The sequence below is a fragment of the Dermochelys coriacea genome, chromosome 23 (assembly GCF_009764565.3).
Source record: "Dermochelys coriacea isolate rDerCor1 chromosome 23, rDerCor1.pri.v4, whole genome shotgun sequence".
Taxonomy (NCBI): domain Eukaryota; kingdom Metazoa; phylum Chordata; order Testudines; family Dermochelyidae; genus Dermochelys; species Dermochelys coriacea.
The window spans coordinates 3,207,291-3,222,334 of record NC_050090.1 but is presented as its reverse complement, the minus strand read 5'-3'; the positions used below and the strand labels follow the sequence as shown (position 1 = coordinate 3,222,334).

At 62.3% G+C, this 15,044-nt stretch overlaps 1 protein-coding gene across 1 annotated transcript; it reads right to left on the bottom strand.

Moving 5' to 3' along the window:
* Positions 1-1,964: 1,964 nt before the first annotated feature.
* LOC119847208 (leucine-rich repeat and fibronectin type III domain-containing protein 1-like protein) lies at positions 1,965-12,558 on the bottom strand. The gene is made up of 6 exons (XM_043501602.1): positions 11,539-12,558; positions 5,513-6,899; positions 4,502-5,049; positions 3,158-3,276; positions 2,491-2,659; positions 1,965-2,202 (listed from the first exon to the last, which is right to left on the bottom strand). Exons 2-4 carry the CDS (start codon positions 6,877-6,879, stop codon positions 3,206-3,208), a joined length of 1,986 nt encoding a protein of 661 aa, XP_043357537.1. The 5' UTR covers positions 6,880-6,899; positions 11,539-12,558; the 3' UTR covers positions 1,965-2,202; positions 2,491-2,659; positions 3,158-3,205.
* Between the last annotated feature and the right edge of the window lie 2,486 nt (positions 12,559-15,044).

Below are 15,044 nucleotides of genomic sequence, written 5' to 3'. Positions count from 1 at the left end.
CCAAGAAGGCCAATGGCATTTTGGGATGTATAAGTAGGGGCATTGCCAGCAGATCGAGGGATGTGATTGTTCCCCTCTGTTTGACATTGGTGAGGTCTCATCTGGAGTATTGTGTCCAGTTTTGGGCCCCACACTACAAGAAGGATGTGAAAAAATTGGAAAGAGTCCAGCGGAGGGCAACAAAAATGATCAGGGGGCTGGAGCACATGACTTACGAGGAGAAGGGAACTGGGATTGTTTAGTCTGCGGAAGAGAAGAATGAGGGGGGATTTGATAGCTGCTTTTAAATCCCTGAAAGGGGGTTCCAAAGAGGATGGATCTAGACTGTTCTCAGTGGTAGCAGATGACAGAACAAGGAGCAATGGTCTCTAGTTGCAGTGGAGGAAGGTCTAGGTTGGATATTAGGAAACACTATTTCACTAGGAGGGTGGTGAAGCACTGGAACGGGGTCCCTAGGGAGGTGGTGGAATCTCCTTCCTTAGAGGTTTTTAAGGTCAGGCTTGACAAAGCCCTGGCTGGGATGATTTAGTTGGGGTTGGTCCTGCTTTGAGCAGGGGGTTGGACTAGATACCTCCTGAGGTCCCTTCCAACCCTGAGATTCTATGATTCTATCCACTAGACCCCACTGCCCTTCCAGAGCTGGGAAAAGAACCCAGGAGTCCTTCCTCCAGAGAAGGGACTTCAGCCCAGTGTTCAGACAAGCATCCCAGGTACACCCGTTGCTGGGTACAGGAGGCGAGCGAACCTGCCAGGTGAGCCTGGTTCATGGTACAACACAGCCCCTGGCGCCGAGTGAGGGGACATCTGGCCGTCAGAGCCCAGGGCTCCCTTCTGGGCACCCATCTGGCTGGTCCCGCCCTGCTCCAATCACCGAAATTCAAACCAGACAGGTCTGGGGACATGATCTGATGCCTAGAGGGGGGGCTGGGCAGGCGGGATTCCCCCTCCCCCAGCTCTGCCAGTGCGTCTCACTTCTGATGCGCAGCCCCTGGCTAGCCCAGCCCTGGGCCCCCCAAACACAGCTCTGCTAGTGCCCCTCACTCCTGATCTGCAGCCCCCTGTAACCCCAGCCCATGGCTCTCCCCCAGCTCTGCTGGTGTCCTTCAGTCGCAAACCCCTGTTACCCCAGCCCTGAGCTGGCACCACTCGGGCTCCCCTCAGCCGCAGTGTCGGACGAGATCGACATCCCTCCTCCCCGGCGGGGCCGTGGCAGCTAATCCATCAGGCCTGGCTGTGTTTAGAATCATTTTGTTTCACTCCTAATTAAGGCAGGTGAGGAACCCAGGACCGCTGGCGCCTCTCTCAGCTGCCTGTCTCCTCCGCTCAGCGCCCACCGGTGCCCTGACAGCCATGGGTATTTCCTCATCTTGCTGCACCAGCTGGGCTGGCTCAGGGAGAGCCTGAGCCTAGTGCAGAGAAACGGGGCGAGCGGCTCTGGGTGTGACCGACGCTGCCTGAGTTTGCCGAGAGCCTGAGCCCATCGCTGAGTGAGGGGGACGGGGGAGAGACACTCCCTGGGTTTGGCTGGAGGTAGATGGCCAGGCTGGGAGGAGACTACCTCTGGGTCTGAAAAGCAGGTTGTGGGAAGGCCCCATGATCCCATATGGGAGGTGGGGAAGGGGAGGGGAACCCAGGAGTCCTGGCTCCCAGCCCCCACTCCCGCTCTCATCAGTAGGGTCAACTCCCCAGAGGTGACAAATCCCCCACTCCTTTGCTGCAATGATTCTCCAGGGCAGTGACACCCCCTCCCCCAGTTCAATCCCCCCTATGCAGCGATCACCCCCAGCTCCTCACTGTGGTGCCCCCGACACTGACCCTCCCCCAGTGCCCCCCGGACAGCGGTCCATCCCCACCCCTGCTATAATAACCCCGAGTCCATGACCCTGCCCTGACCACCCCCTTCTGGCAGTGACCCCAGCCACCCTAGTGATCCCCCCAGTCCAGCGACAGCTCCCAGCCAGGGCCCACTCGGAGCAGGTGTGTTTATTAGAAAATTACAGACACTGTTTGAAAACTGGGGGGGGGGGGTGTCATAGAAAACCAGCTGCCGGGGCTGCAGGCAAGAGCAGGGGTTCGGGGGCGGGGGTTGCAGGAGCCCTCACTCCAGCACGGGGCCAGTCCTGTGAGCCCAGGACAAACCCTGAGCCAGGGCAGGGGTGGGCAGCACCAGCCCCTGGAGAAACAGGGTCCATGGCAAAAGCCCTGAAACAGAGAGAGAGAGAGATGGCGTCAGTGCCTGGGGGCTGAGCGTTGGGGGGGGGGCAGGGAGGGGCAAAAGGGGGGCAGAAAGGCAGTCGGGCTCTGAAGGGGAGCAGCCACACCCCCATCTCCTCCCCATCCCTGTGTGCTGTGGCCCTGGAGTCTGGGTCAAAGCAGGGGTCCACAGGGAGGGGAACTAAGTTGCTGGAGATGCCTCCCACCCCTCCGATCAGGGCCAGGGGGCTCAGGCTTTAGGGAGACGACCCCTCCACACTCAGGTCCCGCACTCACTGCCTGTCTGGGCACAACCCCTCACAGGCCCCGCTCCGTGTGGGGGAGGAACGGGCACAGTCCGGCTCCCAGGGTCCCATGTGGTCCGGGCTGCTGGGTGAGGGGTGTGAAATGGGAACCCTGGAGGGGCAGGGAGGGGGTTCCCACTGGTTCCGATGACCATGAGGACCTGGAGAGAAGAAGAAGAAAGAGGGTGAGGCTGGGCAGAGATGGACCCTCAGGATGTGGGGCAGGGAAGGGGCAGAGAGGGTCTGGGGAGGGGCACAATGGAGCCCCAATGGCCCCAGCAGATCCTGCCACTCTGATCCCCTCAGCCTATGGGTCTGAAACCACCGAATGCAATGGGGCCAGGCTGGGTTCTGATCTCAGCTCCCCGGGGTCGATCCAGAGTCACCCCCTGACTGCAATGGGGCCAGGCCAGGTTCTGATCTCAGCCCACCAGGATTGATCCAGAGTCACCGTGGGCAATCTTGGCACCCACTGCTCAGTTCTTAGGTGCAGGGCAGAGGGTCAGTGTGACGCCCCCGGCTTCCCCCCCAACCCCCATTCCTCTGCTTTCCCCCATCACCCTCTGCAGATGAAACAGTAACAGTGCCCCTGGTGGAGACGCTCAGCGCAGCAGCTCCCGGCACCCCCCCGGCCTCCCTGCGTGACACAGTCCCCACACCTGGGGGCGCCCCCGACGGCTCGGCCACACTCCAGCTGGGTCAGATGCTCAGATCTTCACATCGGTCCATTCGTCGGCCCATCTCCTCTCACCCACGGGGGGCGCTGCTGCTGGGGGGGCTTCCAAAAAGGGGACAAACACGGCGAGTTGGTTGGGTGCTGGAGCAGTGACGGGACGGGGCCTGCTCAAGCTGCTTGGAACAAGTCTGTCTGTCCAGCCAGCCAGCCGTCTGCATTACCCATCCATCCATCCATCAATCTGTCCATCCACCCGTCTGCATTACCCCTCCGTCCATCCATCCACCCATTTGTATTACCCCTCTGTCCATCTGTTCATCCACCCGTCCGCATTATCCATCCATCCATCCACCCACCCATCTGCATTACCCATCCATCCATCCAATCACCCACACATCTGCATTATCGATGAATCCTTTCCTCTTCCAACCCATCCTCCTGCATTATCCATCCATCCATCTACCCATCTGCATTAACCTGTCCATCCTCTGGTCCATCCATCTATCCATCCACCTGTCTGCATTAGCCATCCTCCCCAAGCACAGACACTATCCAGCCATCTGTCCATGTTACCCATCCACTCATCTGCATTATGTCTACCCATTTGTCCTTCCATCCAAACTATCCATCCATCCACATTATGTTTCTATCCATCCACCCATGCAGCCACCTGCAGTATGCATCTATCTGCCACTCTTCTACCTTTCCATCTACCCACCTTTCCATGGACAGCGGGGATCTACCCATCCATTTACCCAGTCTCCATTCATCCGCCCATCCATCCATTCATCCCCATAGCATCCAGGTGCCTATTCCCCTCTCTTTTTAACTCTTTACAGACCTTTCCAATCCTTGCTTTCCAAACCCTTTGCTTAGTTTCCATCCCCCCGCCCCTGCCCGGGCCGCGAGACTCAATGTCGCTCAGAGAGGCCCCAATCCTGGAGAAGGCCCCATAGGGAATGCCCCTAGCTAGGCGCCTGGGGGGGCTGAGCTAGACGGGACCCTCTGGTGGCTCTTGCTGGAGTCTGATATTGTTCTCCTCTAGCTAGGGGAGGGCGCTCTCCAGAGAAGCCCGGCAGCAGTGGAAGGACTTGGTCATCTGGGCGGGGGACGAGGGGAAGAAAGCAACAGGTTCATCCATCAGAAATACGGAGAGCTGCATGAATGTATGCGCAGGCTACCCACATGGGCATGAGTCATACAAGCATCAAACATGATGCTTGCAAGGACCATTCGTGGAAGATGCATGGAGCATCCTGCACCATGTGTGACATAAAACCCTGCCTCCTCCAGACAGATCCTCACCACGCCCATAAGACCCCGTTACCTTGTTCCTCGGCTCGGCCAGGTGCGGGGCAGTTGGTCTGGAGGTCTAGACTAGTCCTTGACCACTTCCTCCTCCTGGGAGAGGGGGTCTCTCCCACACCCACCTCTTGGCCATGGGTGGCCAGCCCCTTCTCGCAGTCCTTGCTTGGGGCCACCCCGTTGAGTTCCCTGGCCCTGTCGTCGGCCCGGTCCTGTGCCCAGGAGGCCGGGGGGTGCCCGCCGTTGGTCTGGGAATAGACATTGCTGACCTGGGCCTTCTTGTTCCCTCCATGGGCCTTGTAGCGGATCATGAGGAGGATGATGAAGAGCAGGACGGAGGCGACGATGATCCCGCCGATGATGATGATCATGGTGCCGCCCAGGAAGTGGGCGTGCAGGGAGCGGCACTGCGGGGAGCCGGGCCGGGTGCTGAAGTGGACACAACCCAGGTGGTGGGTGGCCGTCAGCGCCGTCGGCCCATCGTCGTAGACGGCCAGCACGCACAGGTCATAGGCCCGCCCCGCCGCCAGGTCCTTCACCAGGAAGGCCCGGCTGGGCGGGGGAATCATCCTGCGGGGTGGGAGGGGGAGTGGTGAGCAGTGCCTGCAGCTGGGATCCCCGCCCCACCTGGACTTCATGCTCCCTCACTCCACTGCAGCCCCTCCCGCACTTTGCCTCCTCCCCACGGCCACCCTGCTACCCTCCTCCTCCCCCTCCACCCCGCCTCATGGACATCTTGCTCCCCTGCTCCAGCCACCTTGCCCCGCCCCATGGCCACCCTGCTACCCTCCCCCGCCCCACAGCTAGCCTGCTACCCTCCTCCATGTTGGCTAACGTGGCCCTGCCCCCGGCCAAGAGCTACCCAGATGGAATCCACCCCCCCAAAACCTCCAGCCCAGAGCCACCCAGGCAGGATCCACCCCCCTAACCCCACTGGCCCAGAGCCACCCAGGCGAGACCCATTGCCCGACCCAGGCCAGAACCACTCAGACCCCCCCAGCCCGGCGCCCCCTGCCCAGCGGCATGGACTCACCTGTATACCAGGGTCTCGTCGGAGGAGCTGTTGTACTGGATCTGGTACATGCGGACGCCGGGCCCAGGCCGCGGCGGGACCCAGCGAATGAGGGCAGAGGACGCCGAGAGCTCGGAGGCCAGGACCTCCGCATCCCGTGGGGCAGAGCTCCCGTCCGCGCCCACCTTGGCCGAGGTCAGGATATCGGAGGGCCCGGCCGCCGGGGGGCGGGTGCCATTGACGAGCTGGGGCAAGGGGCTGACCCGCAGCTCCACGGAGGCGGTGGCCTCGCCGGCGGCGTTGGAAGCCACGCAGGTGAAGGCGCCGGCGTCCTGGATAGCGGCCACCAGGATCTCCAGGCTGCCGTTCTCGTAGGCCAGCGTCCGGGAGCCGTTGGCCACCAGCTTCCCCTCTGGAGAGAGCCAGTGCACCGCCGGCTCGGGGTCGCCCGCCCCGCGGCAGCGCAAGGTGGCCACCTGGCCCTCCGTCACCGCCAGCTGGCCCGTGTGGCGGGTGATGATGGGCGGCTGGCAGACGAACTCCTCCTCGGGGATGCTCCAGAAGTACTTGCCCAGGAGCTCGGGCGGAGAGGCGCAGGTCTCCAGGTCGTCCTCACGCGCCAGGCGCCGGAGCCAGAGCAGCTCGCAGTTGCAGTGCAAGGGGTTGCCCCCAAAGCTAAGCACCAGGGAGGAGAGGGGCAAGCCCTTCGACTTGGCATAGACAGGCAGGCGGAGGAAAAGCGGGTCCGGGGGGATCTTCTTCAGCCGGTTGGAGGTCATGTCCAGCCGGGCCAGCTTGTGCAGGTCGGCGAAGACGCCTTGGGGCACGTGGGAGATGAGGTTGTGGTCCAGGCTGAGGGAGTTGACGTTGCTAAGGCGACGGATGGTCTCCCAGGGCAGCTGGGCCAGGTTGTTGTAGGACAGGTCCAGGTCCTCCAGGGTGCTGGCGAAGTCATCAAAGGCACCAGGCGCCACGGCCTGCAGCTGGTTGTTGCCCAGAATGAGGTGGCGCAGGTTGGGCAAGCCCCGGAGCTGCTGGGCCCCGATGGCCGGCAGGCGGTTGCCGTCCAGGTGGAGGGCCCGCAGGCCGCGCAGGTCAGCGAAGGCGAAGGGCACCAGCTGGCGGATGGCGTTGCGGGAGAGGGTCAGGTGCACCAGCCGCGTCATGTTGGCGAAGTCCCGGCGCCGCACGGCTCCGATGAAGTTGTCCGACAGCCGCAGCTCGGCCGTGCGCCGGTCGAGGAGCCCGGGCACGAAGAGCAGCCCAGCACGGGCGCACAGAACGGCCAGCGAGGGGGACAGGTTCTGGCATGTGCAGCGGGGGGGGCACAGCTGGGCGCGGGAGGGCCCCAGGCAGAGGGCCAGGGCGTAGAGCAGCAGGCGCTCCATGGCGCCGTCAGGGGGCCTGGCTGCAGGGAGAGAGGGAGAGAGACAGGCCAGGTGACGGCGAAGCCTTTCTTACCCGGGACTGCATCCTCCTTCACCAGCAGGGGGCACCCTGCGCCACACCTAGCTCCTGGAGGGGAAGTGGGATCTAGTGGTGAGAACAGGGGCTGGGAGCCAGGACTCCTGGGTTCTATCCCTGGCTCTGGGAGGGAAGTGGGGGCTAGTGGTGAGAGCAGGGGGCTGGGAGCCAGGACTCCTGGGTTCCTTGCCCCATTTTAGAACTGACTTACTGTGCGACTTTGGGCTATTAACCTGCCCTTTCTGTGCCTCAGTTTCCTACCCTATAAAATGGGCCAAGTAACCCTTTATCCACAGATCCTTCCCTTTAAGCCCAGGGGCACACATTCTCCCCCCCACCCCTCCCAGAGTCCTTTCCCAGCAGCCCCCAGGGCGTGCGCGTGTACACACTCACACACACACACACTAAGACCCTTCCCAGCAGCCCCCAGGGTACATCCCCCTCCCACCTTTCCCAGCAGACCCCCGGGCGCACACCCCCAGGCCCTTCCCAGCAGCCCCTGGGACACACCCCCCGCCAAGCGTCTCCCAGCAGCCCCCAGGAACAAAGTGAGGGAGGTGACTGGGGTCCAGAAGCAGCTGCCCAAAGCCCTCCCCTCTCCCGACACACTGAGGACTTGGCAGAACCAGGACAACTCAGTCCTGGTGTAGATTCTGGGGGCAGCAGCTGGGGAGCCTGGGGGGAGCCGGGCAGTGGAGCCGCCTGACAGAAGAGGCAGGAGCAGCTGGGTCAGCACCAGGCTACGTGCACGGCACGGGGGGGCAGCAAGCTGTGCACCCCCCCACACACCTCTCCTCAATCCCTTCCCCTACAGGCCACGTCCATTCCCCCGACACACGCACATCATCCACCCCCACTCAATGTCGGGGTCATGGAAGTGCATCCTGGGATGGGCCAGATTCTGAGCCCGGCATCAATCCAGAGTCATTCTGGCTTATCCCAGAGAAGAGCAGGATCTACCCCGCCTGTACTGTGTTTTAAAAATCAAAACACACCAGCCCGGTTCTGACAGCGACCCTACAATAACAATCATGGTATAACAAACTCATGCCACCTGGCCCTCGCATGAGACTCTACTCTAACAAACCTATGCACACAAACCAACAGCTCCCAAGTTACCCTACAAAAACAAACCCCCCTGCACCCACATCCGGGGAGACAAACAAATTTCCAGAAGGAAAAACCTGAAAGTTTGGGGGTTTGAATTCTGAAGCAATCTCATTCCATTCAAGACCACCGCCAAGCAGGCAGGAAGCACCTTGAGCCATCGCCTGCTAATTAACAAATTAATGACGTAATTAGGAGCCATGTGGCTTGGCTAAACGGCTCAGGGACCCATGGTGCCGGAATGTTTCCGACAAGTTGAAACAAGGGAGAGTCCGTCATACAGCGGTTCCGGAGCGGCGCTGCGTGGGGACGTGTCAGCGCGGGAGTTCCTCCGAAGGTAGCCATGTGGGCATTGAGCTCGGGGGGGGGGGGTTCCCTCCTTTGCTCGGGCCAAATGGGTGGCCAAGCGGCACCTCTTGTAGCTTTTCAGTCTCTCCTCAAAACCCCAGCTGCCGGAATCATGAGATTCAACGAAAGCGCATCTCTATCTCTCACGGCCGCAGAGAAAAGCTCCAACGCACCCCCGAGGTGGCTCGGACGCAAAGAAAACGAACGTTTCCCAGGTTTTCTTTGAACCCAGCTTCATGGTTTTGGGGGAGGCCGGGCTCCGGAGTGTCGAACACTCGGGGTCACGGGAGGCCGACAAACCCCCGCTGCCCTGTCTAGTGCTAGAGACGGTTCTAGCGCTCCTGCTTGGGAAGGGAAGCTGGGTGACGTGAGCCGGTAATCCCCCAGCGTGGATGCATGTCTATCCGGATCAAGGAATCCCATTCCCCTTCCCAAACTGGGGCGGCCGTATTGCTATACGCACCTTTATCCCCCTCTAAATGCAGCCTCACTGGATGGGTCCTGCTGCCAGAACTAGACCAGGATAGTTAAACCCAGCCAATGTCAGGTTGGACAAGACTGGAGAGCGGGGTGGGGAGCCCAGGGCTGGGCTGGCAGGGGGCTGCGGGTCGGGAGTGAGGGGAGCCCAGGACTCTGAGCCAGTCTCCTGCCTCTGGTCTGTCCTGTGTCCCCCACCTGCTTTGCAGCAGAAACCTGCAGCTTTGTTTGGATTCCCAGCTCGCCCCCACTCGCCCGCTGGATTTAATTTGAGAATCCAAGGCTATCATGACACACACAGCGCTGAGCAAGCTGATTAGCCTCCTGACGCCACCCCCGACCCCCACCCCTGCAGCCCACATGGGGAAGGCAGGGGCAGGGTCTGCCAGGGACAACCCCCCTGCAGCACAGAGCCATACCGGGTTCAAAGAGGGCTTTGATCAGATCTCACCCAGCATTGTAGGCATGGGCGGGACGCCAGTGCGGCTGACCCGCATCAGCTGGGATGGCTGGCTGGGTCTTCGCAGTGGGGGGAGGGGGAGGCTGTATCTCACACCCCATTTCACAGATGGGGAAACTGAGGCATCATCCAGCATCCCAGCCAGAAATGGAACCCAGGAGTCCTAATTCCCAGGCCATGCCGCATCTGTCACCCCTTGGTAATACTCCCTTCTGCGGCTGGGAACAGAATCCAGGCGTCCTGACACCCTTTCCCTGCTCTTGCATCTCAGTGATACTTCTTCATTCACACCGATGCTCCTCAATCCCAGTTCACAGCCCCCAGGTATCCCAGCCCTGGGCTCTGCCCCACAGCTCTACCAATGCCCCTCGATCCCAGCCCACAGCCCCCAGGTATCCCAGCCCTGGGCTCTGCCCCACAGCTCTACCAATGCCTCTCGATCCCAGCCCGCTGCCCCCTGGTATCCTGGCCTTGAGCTCCCTGATTCCCAGGAGCTCCTCTAACTTCATATCTGACCCCTTTGGAATCTGGGTTGGTTTCCTGTCCTGAGATCCCAGCTGGTCCCTCATCAGTCCAGTTGTGGGGCAGACTCAGATCCAGATGGGTTTTGATATTCTGGTTCTGGGGGAAATCTTGTGCTTTTGGCCCAGGACGCTGGGAGTCTCGGCTGTTCGAAGGCAACACAAACCCCATCGGAACCTGCCCCAAAAGCTGGGCCCCACCGAATCAGACCCTCAACGATAGCCTGAAACCACCACAGCTCCCAGCGGCACCTCCTGGGCCCAGATGGGGGTGGGGGGCTCCCAGCTGCGTCTCCACTCAAGTAGCTTTCTCTGGCCTATGGGCCCATCTAACCCGGTATCCCGCCTCTCCGTCACAGATCAGACCCCTGGGCCCAGCTGTCCTGTTGCCCAGGTACGGTGACCACTCCCCGGCAGCTCTGGTGCCCCCCCCAGCCCCTGAATGATGCCCCTGGTGGTGGGATGTGACTGGGCCGCTGCCCCTCCCCCCACCCCTTGCCCCAACATGCCCCGCCCCCAAACACCCTCAGGGCCTACTGCCCCCCACACCTGCCAATGCCCCAAAACCCATATGCCCCCAACTCATGCTCTATGCTCCCTAAACTCCCCCATGCCCCTTTCACTCCCCAACACACCATCTACTGCCCCAATACAGCCCCCCCTACAAGCCCACTGTCACCCCCTTGTGCCCTCTAGCACTCCCTGCCCTGACAGCCTCCCTCCCACATGCCCTCCACCCCCCCCCACACCTCTGACAGCCCCTTCCAGCTGCCCTGCCCCAACACACTTCTCCCACCCCCCATGCTGGGGGGGGCATTTGTGGCAGGAGCCTGGCGGGGGTAGGGATTTAACTCCTGGCCTGTGCCCCCCCCAACTCCCCACCGGAGGGGAGGAAGCATCAGTGAGTCCCAATGCAATGCACCCCTCCCACTCCTAGGATAGATCCTCAGCCCCACCCCCTCAGGGCAGTGGGGCAAATCAGGCATGACCCTCATGTGCTCTGCGGGATGCCCCCCGAGCCCCATGGAATTATGGGTAATGGGGGGGTCCAGACTACACCCTCCCCCCCTCAAGTCTCTGCTGGGGATGGACAAACCGTGACAGTGAGCCCCAGGCAGGATGTGGGGGAGATTGGCAGCTGGGGGGGATGGGCGACCAGACTACCCCTTCCTCCTGCTAGGGCGAGCCCCTCCCCCACCATCAGGCCACGCTGCTCCCCCAGTTCGGCCGCGGGAGTGGCATCGCCAAAGTGGGGTCTGGGGTGGAGTGACAGGCTTGTGATTTTAGTTGAATTTTGCAGCAATGGTGGAGGGGGAACCATGTCAGGACAGTTCCCCACCCCCTCCACCCCCAATGTCCCCACAGCACTAGCCTCTCCATCCACCCGCCACAAGACAACCGTGCCCTGACGCCTGGGGGTGGCTCCCCCTCCCCAGATGATGTCGCTTTCATCCACAGACATCTCCCGCCACCTTTGCCCCAGTCAAAACCCTGTGGCAGTGAGTTCCGCAGGCTAACGACAAGAGGACAAGCTCCCAGCTGACTCTTTGTGCCCCTGTCCAACATCTCCCTGAGATGGCCTTGCCCCTCCCCACCATGTCCCATAGCCCTGCCCCCACCCAGCGATGGCAGCCCCGGCAAGTCACAGCCAAAGGGAGGCACCCACCTACCTCACGCTTCGGTTCCAGTAAGCCATAAACCTTCAGGAGCGTCCGGCTGGATGGGGGTCCGGGCTCAGGTCGGAGGGGGATGCCAAGTTGGCTAACGCCAGGGCTCAGCCATCCATGCTGGCTTCAATCTCTCAGCTTGGGGGTCCTGAGTCTGAGCCCGGATGGCTAAGGCAAATCCCCCCAAAAATATTGAGGGGCTCTGAGTGCCAGGAGCTCTCCCCTCCAGCTGCTGCTGTGGAGAACCCCAGCAGCACCCCAAGAACCAGCGCCTCGCTGCTCCCTATCCGGCTTTCCTCGGTAGCTGGGAAGTGGGGCGGGGGGAGGGAGGGCTGTAAAATATCCAGCCTGGATTTGTGGTCAGAGGGAGTGAGTTTCGATGCAGTGCCGGGGGGGTGTCAGGCAATGTGGAGGGTCAGGCAATGCGGGGGGTGGGTAGCTGCGTCTCCCCAGAGCCAGGACACCTGAGACACCCCAGGGTTTTAGCTCTGTGCTGATACAGGAAGTCGAGGGGGCTGCCCCCTCTGACTGACCCCAAAGCAGCGTCTGGCGCCGGGAACGGGGGGTCGTTCAGGAGCGGGGGAGGTCGCCGCGCAGAAGCAACAGCCGCCAGCCGTCCATCCTGGGGCGGGGGGAGGGGGGGCCCAGGTACCGATTCTGGACCCGCTCCGGGTCCCAGTTCTGCCCCCAGTGAGGGCACGCTCAGGATCGGGCCAAATCTCCCTGGGACGGGGAAGAGGGTGCCAGACCCCTCCCCGCTTGGGGTTGAAGGTCCAGATGGCGAAAGCAAACCCCCAGCTCGGGAATCCAGTCTGGGCTGGTACCCGGCGCCGGGATGCAGCGCGGGGCCGGTTGCCGGGCGCTGGTTGCCGGGACACAGCAGGATGCTGGTTGCCGGGCGCTGGTTGCCGGGATACCGCTGGACCGGGCAGCCCCCTGCCCTCTCGGCTGGCCGGGGACCGGTGCAGGGAGCCGCGCGGGGCGGTGGCTGGTGGGTCCCTGCAGCCCGGCACGGCTGCTCGCCCAGGCTGGGCCTCATGAATATGCAAAGCAGGGGGCAGGGCCCACACAGCCCCGCTGTTAAAGGCACAGCGTCCCCTTCCGTCAGCGCCGGCTCCCCTATCCCGTTGCATCTTGCCAGCGCCCCGCAACCAGCCCCCTGCTGCTGTATCCCCGTGACCAGTGCCGGGAAACCAGCCCCCTGCTGCTGTATCCCCATGACCAGTGCCGGGCAACCAGCCCCCGGCAACCAGCCCCCTGCTGCTGTATCCCCATGACCAGTGCCGGGCAACCAGCGCCCCGCAACCAGCCCCCTGCTGCTGTATCCCCATGACCAGTGCCGGGCAACCAGTGCCTGGCAACCAGCCCCCTGCTGCTGTATCCCTGTGACCAGTGCCGGGCAACCAGCGCCCAGTAACCAGTCCCCTGCTGCTGCATCCCCATGACCAGTGCCGGGCAACCAGCGCCCAGCAACCAGCCCCCTGCTGCTGTATCCCCATGACCAGCGCCCGGCAACCAGCCCCCTGCTGCTGTATCCCCATGACCAGTGCCTGGCAACCAGCCCCCTGCTGCTGTATCCCTGTGACCAGTGCCGGGCAACCAGCGCCCAGTAACCAGTCCCCTGCTGCTGCATCCCCATGACCAGTGCCGGGCAACCAGCGCCCGGCAACCAGCCCCCTGCTGCTGTATCCCCATGACCAGTGCCTGGCAACCAGCCCCCTGCTGCTGTATCCCCATGACCAATGCTGGGCAACCAGCGCCCGGCAACCAGCCCCCTGCTGCTGTATCCCCATGACCAGTGCCTGGCAACCAGCCCCCTGCTGCTGTATCCCCATGACCAATGCTGGGCAACCAGCGCCCGGCAACCAGCCCCCTGCTGCTGTGTCCCCATGACCAGTGCCGGACAACCAGCGCCCAGCAACCAGCCCCCTGCTCTACCACCTGACCAGCACCCAGAAAAACAACTCCTACTCCCTAGAACCGAGGTTCTCATTCGTAAGGCAAATGTGTCAGACTTTGCAGGGGAGTCCGGCCAGTCTGTGGATGGTTCGGTGGTGAAAGAGGGGAGGGGCCCAAGCACCAGGTGGCAGTGCCACTCCTCCGGTCTGGCCTGGCCACCCCTGCGGCCCCAGGCCGATGCCTTATTTGCCCAGAGCTAGAGCCGCAGCCCCCTGCTCCCAGCGTTGGCATAGAGCCATGTCTGGGGACCATTTTGCTGAGGCATTTGCAGCTCCCCCCCCTTCCCCTAATGCCAGGGGCACAGTCCCAGTGAAACATCCTGCAGGGAAATGCCACTCATGCAACTCACACCCCTGGGTGAGCCCCTCACCCCATAGCAGCCCATAGAGGGAAGGGGGCTGAAGCGGGCAACACCCCCTCCCCTCCCAGGGGCCACACCTCACCCCCAAGGGGGACAGGACACCAGGGTGCTGGGGGCAGGGAGCAGCTAAACCCCCAATTCTCTTCCACTCCTGTAAACTGGGAACTGCTCAAAACTCTGACAAGAAGGGTCTGGACTAGCGGGGTGGGGGCTCAGCAGGGGGGTGCTGGGCTGTAAGGAGCAGGGTGGGGGGCTCAGCAGGGAGTGCTGGGTTGCAGGGAGTGGGGTGGGAGCTCAGGAGGGGGTGCTGGGCTGCGGGAAGCAGGGCAGGGGCTCAGCAGAGGTGCTGGGCTGGGGGGGGCGGGGTGGGAGCTCAGCAGGGGCACTGGGCTGCAGGACAGGCCACCTACTCCCTGCCTCCAACACACAATCTAACCAGGTTTCAGAGTAGCAGCCGTGTTAGTCTGTATTCGCAAAAAGAAAAGGAGTACTTGTGGCACCTTAGAGACTAACAAATGTATCCGATGAAGTGAGCTGTAGCTCACGAAAGCTTATGCTCTAATACATTTGTTAGTCTCTAAGGTGCCACAAGTCCTCCTTTTCTTTTTACAATCTAACCAGTAGACCCCACTCCCCTCCCAGAGCTGGGGATGGAACCCAGGCGTCCGCACTCCCAGCCCGGCTTGCTGAGAGGAGACACCGACTGTCCAGGCACGTGAAAGCCAGGCAGCTGGTTCTGCCCACCCCAGGGAAGCCCAGGCCCTGATCAGGGATGGGGGGGCAGAAATGGGCTGGGGTGGGGGAGGCTGCTGGTGTCTCCCTGGGTCCGCACGCTGGCTGCATCGCTAAAGGTCAGTGCTGCAGCCTGGCTCACGCTGTCCTTATGTGATCAGCAGAGATGGGGCAGGCGCTGGGGGGCCTCCAGCCGATTAAGCAGGGCTTTACAATGCCCTTCCAACCCCCCCACACAGCTGGGGCGGGGCATGGAGGGGGAATGGCCGCAAGCAGAGTGGGCAGATGGGCCCCGTGGGTCAGCCCCCGGCTGACAGGGACGGGGTGGGATGCTGGGCTAGATAGACCTGCTGGTCTGATCTGGGATGGGGAAGAGAAAGAGATGGCAGCGTGTCTGTGTCACACAGACAGCGGCTTCCCCCACTTGCCCCATTCCCTGGTGCTGGGGTCTGGGCCC